The following is a 7640-nucleotide window of genomic DNA, read 5'->3' as shown; positions in this document are numbered from 1 at the left end:
CCATATTTTGGTACCTGCACTAGGGCTGAGAGATATGTTGGGCCAGGGCACTGAAGACAGATATGTAGCAACAAGTCAGAGGGCTCGGGGGGCATCAGCAGAAAATAAATAATAATAAAAAAAAGAAAAAGCCACAGTCGCTTACCTATGTATAACAGTGGTGGCTGGGCCTGGGTGGTAAGACGTTTGTGACAGATGACTCTGAGGCCAAGGGTTGTAGGCAGACTACTGTATCCTACAGATTAGGCTCCTTGCACTGCAAAAGGCACTGCCAAGCAGCAGCGGGAAACCGCTAGAGTGTGGTGAATGGAACTGCCAGGCAATGGGTGGAGTGATCGGTCAGCTGGCCCAACCATGTACAGCTTAAGTCCCCCTTTACATTGATAAGGGGATAGATCAGGGTCCCCAAAGTCACCTGCTTACATCAGAGTCCCCTCTTTCATTAGGGTTTCCAAATTCTCTTCCTTACATCAGGGCCCCCCAGAGTCCCCCCTTTTCATTAGAGTCCCCAGACTCCCCTCTTCTTGAGTCAGTGTCTCCAGAGTCCCCCCTCTGCACATCAGTGTCCCCAGAGTCACAGCCCTTATATCAGGATCCCCAGAATTCCACCTCCTTAAATCAGGGTCCCCAGAATTCCACCTCCTTAAATCAGGGTCCCCAGAATTCTTCATTACATCAGAGACCCCATTTTCATTAGGGTGCTTAAAATTCCACCTATTACATCAGAGTCCCCCTCCCTCTTCATTAGGATCCCCAAAATCCCCCCTTACATTAGGGTCCCCACAGCCCCTCCCCTTGCATCAGGGTCCTCAGAGTTCCCCCTCCTTAAATCAGGGTCTCAGAGTTCCCCCTTACATAATGGTCTCCAAAATTCCCTCGCCTTAAATCAGGGTCCCCAGAGTCCCCCCCAACACTAGGGTCCCTAAAGCCCCCACCCCAATAAATCAGGATCCCCTTTTACATCATGGTCTCCAGAGTCCCGCCACCTTATGTACATCAGGGTCCCCATAGCCCCTTCCCTTATATAAGGGTCCCCCAGAGCCCCCTCCTTAAATCAGAGTCCCAAAAGTCCCCCCAATACATCAGGGTCATTCCGTTACATCATTGTCTCCAGAGTCCCCCACCTTATATCAGGATCCATATAGGACCTCCCTTTACATCAGGGTCCACCAGAGCCCCCCTCTCTAAATCAGGGTCCCTAGAGTTCACACCCCTTACATCAGGGTCCCACTAGTTACCCCCCACATCAAGGTCCCAAGAGTCCCCCCCCTCAATACATAATGGTCTCCAGAGTTCCCCCACCCATAGACTCTCCCTATACATCAGGGTCCCCCAGACCCCCCCTCCTTAAATCAGGGTCCCCAGAATTCCTCCCCCATACATAAGGGTCCCAAAAGTACCCCCAATACATCAGAGTCCCTCTTTACATCAAGGTCTTCAGAGTACCCACACCTTACATCAGGGTCCCTAGAGCCCGTTTGCTTTAATTTTGGTCCCCAAAAGTTCCCCCTGCTCTGACATTAGGATCCTCCTAACCCCCCTTCCCTCAGGGTCTATTTCTTTTCATTGCTAAAGGGCAGCTACATGAGCTGGAAGACAGAAGTTTCGTCCTTGCACCTCTCCTCTTCTGAATGTTGGGGCCTGGGGATGGGAAAAGCATGTGCCAACGTCCTAGCAACCAATCATGTTCTTGCTCCGCCCCCTAGTGCTGACAACACTGGGCAGCAGCGCAGCGGTGGATACTGTCAGCCAGCTTGTTTTCCCAGACAGCTCTGCGCTGTTGGTAAGGATGAACGGAACTGCTCAGGGGAGGGTGCTCTGGGGGAGTGTTCAGGGTTTCCGACACCCCTACCCCCCCCCCCCCCATCTATGACCCTGGATGCGTTCGTTTTTTTGTTCAAACTGCAGGTTGAACAAAAAAACCTGACCCCCATTCCCCCATCCTCACATTAGAGGTGAATGGGGGAATCCTCCCAACTGTTTCTTTGTACTCTGAAAGTGGGACAGTGAGACTTCTCCACTATCAGAATACACAGATCATTGCTGCAGGCTATAGCCCACAGCACTGATCTAGTGGAAATTTTACATCAGGATGGTTGAACAGAATTTGATTGGTAGATCAACTTCTGTTCAACCATAGTGGACATACATTTATTGAAGTTTGGCTGGTCTCTGCTCCACCAGCCAAATTTTGATCCATGCATGGCCAGCTTTACACTAGAAGTTACTACTAGATGGTTAAGGATGCTCTGTGGAGCACTGTAGTCATGGATTTCTACTCTAAGTACATCACAATGTTTTGTTGAATAATCAGGCACAGATCCCAGCAACATTAAAATACTGTACTTGTCCCGTGGTCTCATTTACCCTTATTTTACATATTATTCTTACTGCAGTCCTTGACCTTTATAAGCTTTATTATGCGGTGCACTATGGACACAGAATTTCTTAAACAAGAGATGTTGAGAATATTCACAATGTAAATAGTGTGAATATTTACTTCAATTACCCAATGTGAAACACTAAGTCCTGTTTACTTATTTCATCTGTCCATGAATTAAAGTAGAACTATAGGCAAAAACTTTTTTTTTCATTTTAGAGGGTTATAATCCATGTCAGATTGTTTTTCGCAATCTGTGTCCCATTTCGGAGATTTCCCTTCACTTTCTGTTCCATAACCATGAAATCCCTGCAAATTAAGGGAATTTCTTGGGGACCTCCAGGTCACAAGAACTAGTGTCCCCATTGGAAGACTTCCCAACTATTATTTTTCTGAGAACAACCCAAAATTTAGGATTTTTTTAACTTTCAATAATAATGGTAAACAGGACAAAGCAAAGGGAATCTCCCTAATGGGGGTATGGACAGCAATAAAAATTGACAGGGGTTCTAATCCTTCTCCACTCTATCCAAAAGCTAAAAAAAAAAAAAAAAAAAAAAGTTTTGCATTTAGTTATAATATAAGTATTCAAAGTATACAGGAATTTCTTGATTAAATAAATAAAGTGAATATCAACACAACACAATATATGTAAATATCAACACAATTTATATGAATATTCTCAATCACTTTAGTAAATAAGCCACAATTTCTAAATACAAATGTATAAAACCAAATGCAGACACCATATTTGCAAAAAAAAAAAAAAAGGACACCACCACTAAAACTCATGTAATGCATTCTTTATTTCTTTTTATTGTCTTGGTGTGAGGGAATATTTTTACAATTGTAAGTTGCCAGGGAAGTGACAATACAATGTACACATTAAGCAGCTGTTACAAAAACATATTTTATTTAGAGTTAGACCTTAACCAATTTATATACTGCTGGTCCCTTAGTGGAAAAAAGTTAAGGACATGAGCTCTTAAAACTTGAATAATGTTTTTTATCTCAATATTTTATCTGCTATAAAAAAAAAAGTATTATATGCTGCACTGAAATCCAAAATGTTTATCCCGATTCACATGTTATTATTGTTATCACATTGTTATCTTCCAAATCTATTTTTCTGTCTTCTGGTCTTCTCTGGGCACCAGATTGAGTATAACAGGTTTTGTTGTCTTTAGGAACCCTGTGGTGTCAATTTTCAGGGGGATCTGTAATACAAGTGGCAGAATTAACAAAACAGGTAAAACTAAATTGTACTTTTACATGATCTCTTATTTCTTGTATAGGATTCAGAAGGCTGTTGTCCATATAGAAATCCATATAGAAATCTCTATTCCAGTAATTATCACCATTTCAGAAAAGTGACAGCAAAGTGATCTTTTGGCTGTAACAACAGTAGGTAAATGATATACTTCTAGTGATAATTTTACTTTTCAGAATATAAATACACATTTACTTTTTAAAATAAAGATAAGTGATTTCTTACTGGAGTATCTTTGCAGGTTCGGAAACTGAAGTTCTGTAGTAGCATGGTGATGGCTGACTTCATGTTGACCATAGCAAACCTCATCCCAATGCAGTTGCGGGGCCCAAATCCAAATGGAAGAAAGGTGTAAGGGTCTTGAATTTCTTTATTCTCCTTACTAAATCTATAAAAAAAAAAATAGTATTAGTATCTTGTCAGTGTTGCTCTGTAAACCTGTACATATGGTGTGGGGCTTGCATATAGATAGTGCCGCATGTGTTTCAAATCTCAGTGGAATTGATGCTACCAAAAAGGTAAAAGTCCCTACTTGTAAAAAAAAAAAAAAAATCCAACTTCCAAATGATTAAGTTGATAAAGTCTGTTTCTTTACAAAGACACTCCAGCCAGTTCCCTCCTTGATATATGCAGTGGGGTAGTGCCAGATCCATCTATTGGCAGGCAATTAAAAAATCTTCATAAACATCATAAAGCTACACAATCATGGAACCCAAAAAAAAACAAAAAACATTTTGCACTGTAGCACTACATGTCTGAATTTTACCCCCTCCATCCCCAATGTCCACACAGCATTTGGCTTTAAAGTGAACCTGTTGCTTTGCCTTCTATAGTCAAAGTACAGGTTCACTTGAACAAAGTTCTACTAGCATAGTGCAAACTGTTTTAGCCTCACAAACTTTAGGTATTTTTGAAGATAGACACTTCCTAGCACATGGTCTGTCTTAGTACTTCTTAGTATCTCTCTGGTCAAGCTGTAGATCTCTGCAAGTATAGCGAATAGCATTTTTTTTCATTTTGTATAAAATAAGAAATGGCTATAACCCCAGTCAGCTTTCTTTTGCAATCTGTGGCTCTTGGGAGAGATTTGCCTTCACGTCCTGCCTGATAGCCACAACAGGAAAAGAGAAGAATTACATCTAAAGTGAGGGAAAATCCCTGGTTCTCACCGGGGTCACCAGAACTAGTATCTTCACTGGAAAATTTTCCCTTTATTCCTGTTCTGATGTTAACCCACACTTTGGAATTTTCTTTCCCTTTCAATCTTGGAAAAGCATTCCAAGATTGAAAACAGGAACAGGAAAAACAGATTGCATTTCCCTAATTGGTACATGGACAGTTATACAAGCCTAAGAGGTGTTTTAATCTTTGTCCACTCTATCTAAAACAAAACAAAACAAAACCAAAAAAAAAAAAAGGAGTTTTGCCTTTAGTTATACTTTAAAGCCTCCATCTCCTTATGTAGGTTAAAGAAAGGAATATATGTTCAGCAATGCCCTATAAGGATAAATTGAGATTATTTTATCTTTTCCTGGATAACTACTTTAATATTGTTTTTTCTATTTCAATGGTTTTTATTAAATTTTTTAAACAGTATAAACAGAGGCAATAAAACAAACCCATGCAGGGGCTATCAATTGCACAGATAAACAAAATGCAAAATAAAAAAAAAGGAAAAACAATGTTCTAATGCCAACAGAGCAAAAGGTACGCCCACGCAGGGGCTATCAATGGCACATAAGTTACAAAACAGTAATGTAACTGATTATAACAACTAAATGCAGCTGTCCAGTCACACCAAAAACAGAGAGAGAGAGAAAAAAGAAAAGAGAGAAAGAAAGAAAAAAAAAAGGGGGTGGGGGGGGGGGGGGCAAAGAGCAGGGATTCAAGAGCGCCAATACCGAACGCCATTACATCCCCAGACTAGCCGGGGGGAGTGAGGGAAGGACATATTGCAACCACGGCTCCCATATTTTCAAAAATTTACGTTGGGAGTCGTTGCGGATACTCGACATCTGTTCGTTGAGCATCATAGTGGTCATACGATCCCGCACCCCCTGAAGAGGGACAAACGGACTCTTCCAGGCCTGAGCAATTGTTCTAGTGGCGGATAAAAACAGATAGGAAGCCAACTTCTGCTGGTGAGCTAAGAGGCCCGGTATGGGGCAATGAAGCAAGGCATACCGAGCATCCCGGCGTATGGAGAGATGGAACAAGGTGAAAAGGAGGCCAAATACACGAGACCAAAAACGAAACAGTCTCGGGCATGACCACCAGATATGTAATACATCACCACGATGACCACAACCCCGAAAACATTGATCACTACAGGCAGGGTTAGCCCGGGCCAGCCGAGCCGGAACCCAGTACCAACGAAACAATACCTTATAGGCTGCCTCCAGTGTGGTCGTATTAAATGAGCATTTAGCTATGAGTGACCAGGCCTTATTCCAGTCCTCCGGATCCACAGCTACTCCCAGGTCGCGCTCCCACTGAACAACATATGAAAGAGAAGTATGCGACGAGCGTCTGTTCAGAGCTGAATAAGAAGGGATATAAGGCCCGGAGCGCCCGGACGCAGTTGGCAGAGCTGTTCAAAGGCAGATTTCTGGTACGGGAACGCAGAAGTACCCCGCAGCGAGAGCAGCCAGTGTCGCAATTGAAGATATCGAAAAAATTCCGCCGGGGGGATATTCCGGGATTCCCGAAGAGAGTCCCAGGTGGGAAAGGACCGAAAAATCAAAAAGTGTCGCACCTGCGAAAAACCATTAGTCACCCACCAAGAAAACGCCCCTGGGTGATCCAAACCCGGCGGGAAAAGAGGGTTGTTAATAATTGGGAGCAAAGGCAGAAAAGGTGACATCAGGCCACCAGAGTAACGTACCGAGTCCCAAACTTGTAGGCCATGAAGTAACATCGGACTCAGTGCCATAGGGCACAGGGCAGGGGGAAGCCATAGAAGCGTTGACAGTGCGATAGGGGCACAATTAGGTAGTTCCAACAGGACCCAGAGGGGGACGTCGGAAGAGGCGTGCAACATAGACAGCGGGGCAATCTGGCTCGCTTGATAATACTTAGTCACATTAGGCACCCCAAGACCACCCTGAAGTCTATGGGCAAAAAGCGTACTTTTGGATACTCTGGGGTGCTTATCGGCCCAGATAAAACGCATTAACTTCGCCTGAAGCAACCGAAGAAAATGAGGGGGAACCCGCACCGGGAGTGTGCGAAAATAATACAACAATTTCGGCAAGATGGTCATTTTCACCGAATTAACCCGTCCTATCCAAGACAGGTGCGGAAATTGCCAAGAATGCATAAGAGAGGATAGAGAGCTAAGCAATGGATAGTAATTCGCAGCAAACAAGGAGTCATAAGTGGGGGTCAAGCGAATGCCTAAGTATTCAAGAGAAGAGGAAGCCCATTTGTAAGGGAAGTGGGATTGTAGGCGCGAAACCAAATCTGAAGCCAAAGTAATATTGAGGGCGACAGTCTTATCCAAGTTGATACGGAGACCCGAAATCAAGGAGAAGCGCTCAAGAACCTGTTGCAAATTAGGAAGCGTCGTCAGGGGGTTAGTAAGAGTCAGGAGGGCATCATCCGCAAAAAGGTTCAGTTTGAATTCCTGTCCCGCGTAAGGAACCCCCGATACATTGCAATCGGTCCGAAGCGCCAAAGCCAACGGCTCAAGCGCCAGGACAAAGAGCGCTGGGGACAGGGGGCAACCCTGTCTCGTCCCTCGCCCAATAGGAAAGGGATCTGAAAAATACCCAGCGTATTTGACGGAGGCCGAAGGAGAAGAATACAAGGCCTGAATCCAAGAAAGAATAGAATCCCCAAAACCCCAACGAGACAGCACAAACCGCAGATATTCCCAGGATAGAGAATCAAAGGCTTTATATATGTCTAAAGACAGTAAGAATCCCGGGATTTTCCGCTGTTGCAGAAAATGTATAAGATGGACCACCTTACGAACGTTATCACCCGCCT

The 7640-nt window shown here is 43.6% G+C and overlaps 1 protein-coding gene across 1 annotated transcript in view; it reads right to left on the bottom strand.

The window, feature by feature from the left end:
- Positions 1–3168: 3168 nt before the first annotated feature.
- Positions 3169–7640, bottom strand: part of LOC149469203 (cytochrome P450 3A24-like) — a 42898-nt gene continuing 38426 nt past the window's right edge. Inside the window, exons 12-13 of the mRNA XM_089669640.1 lie at positions 3876–4038; positions 3169–3597 (exon numbers count right to left, since the gene is read on the bottom strand). Coding sequence (XP_089525766.1) covers positions 3502–3597; positions 3876–4038 — 259 coding nt within the window. The 3' untranslated portion in view covers positions 3169–3501. The remainder of the gene's footprint in view (positions 3598–3875; positions 4039–7640) is intronic.

Source organism: Staurois parvus, unplaced genomic scaffold (genome assembly GCF_062004578.1).
Source record: "Staurois parvus isolate SC_StPar_1 unplaced genomic scaffold, SC_StPar_1.0 ptg000080l, whole genome shotgun sequence".
In the NCBI taxonomy this organism is placed as follows: domain Eukaryota; kingdom Metazoa; phylum Chordata; class Amphibia; order Anura; family Ranidae; genus Staurois; species Staurois parvus.
The sequence above is the reverse complement of the archived record's forward strand: the minus strand, read 5'-3'. Positions and strand labels throughout refer to the sequence as shown.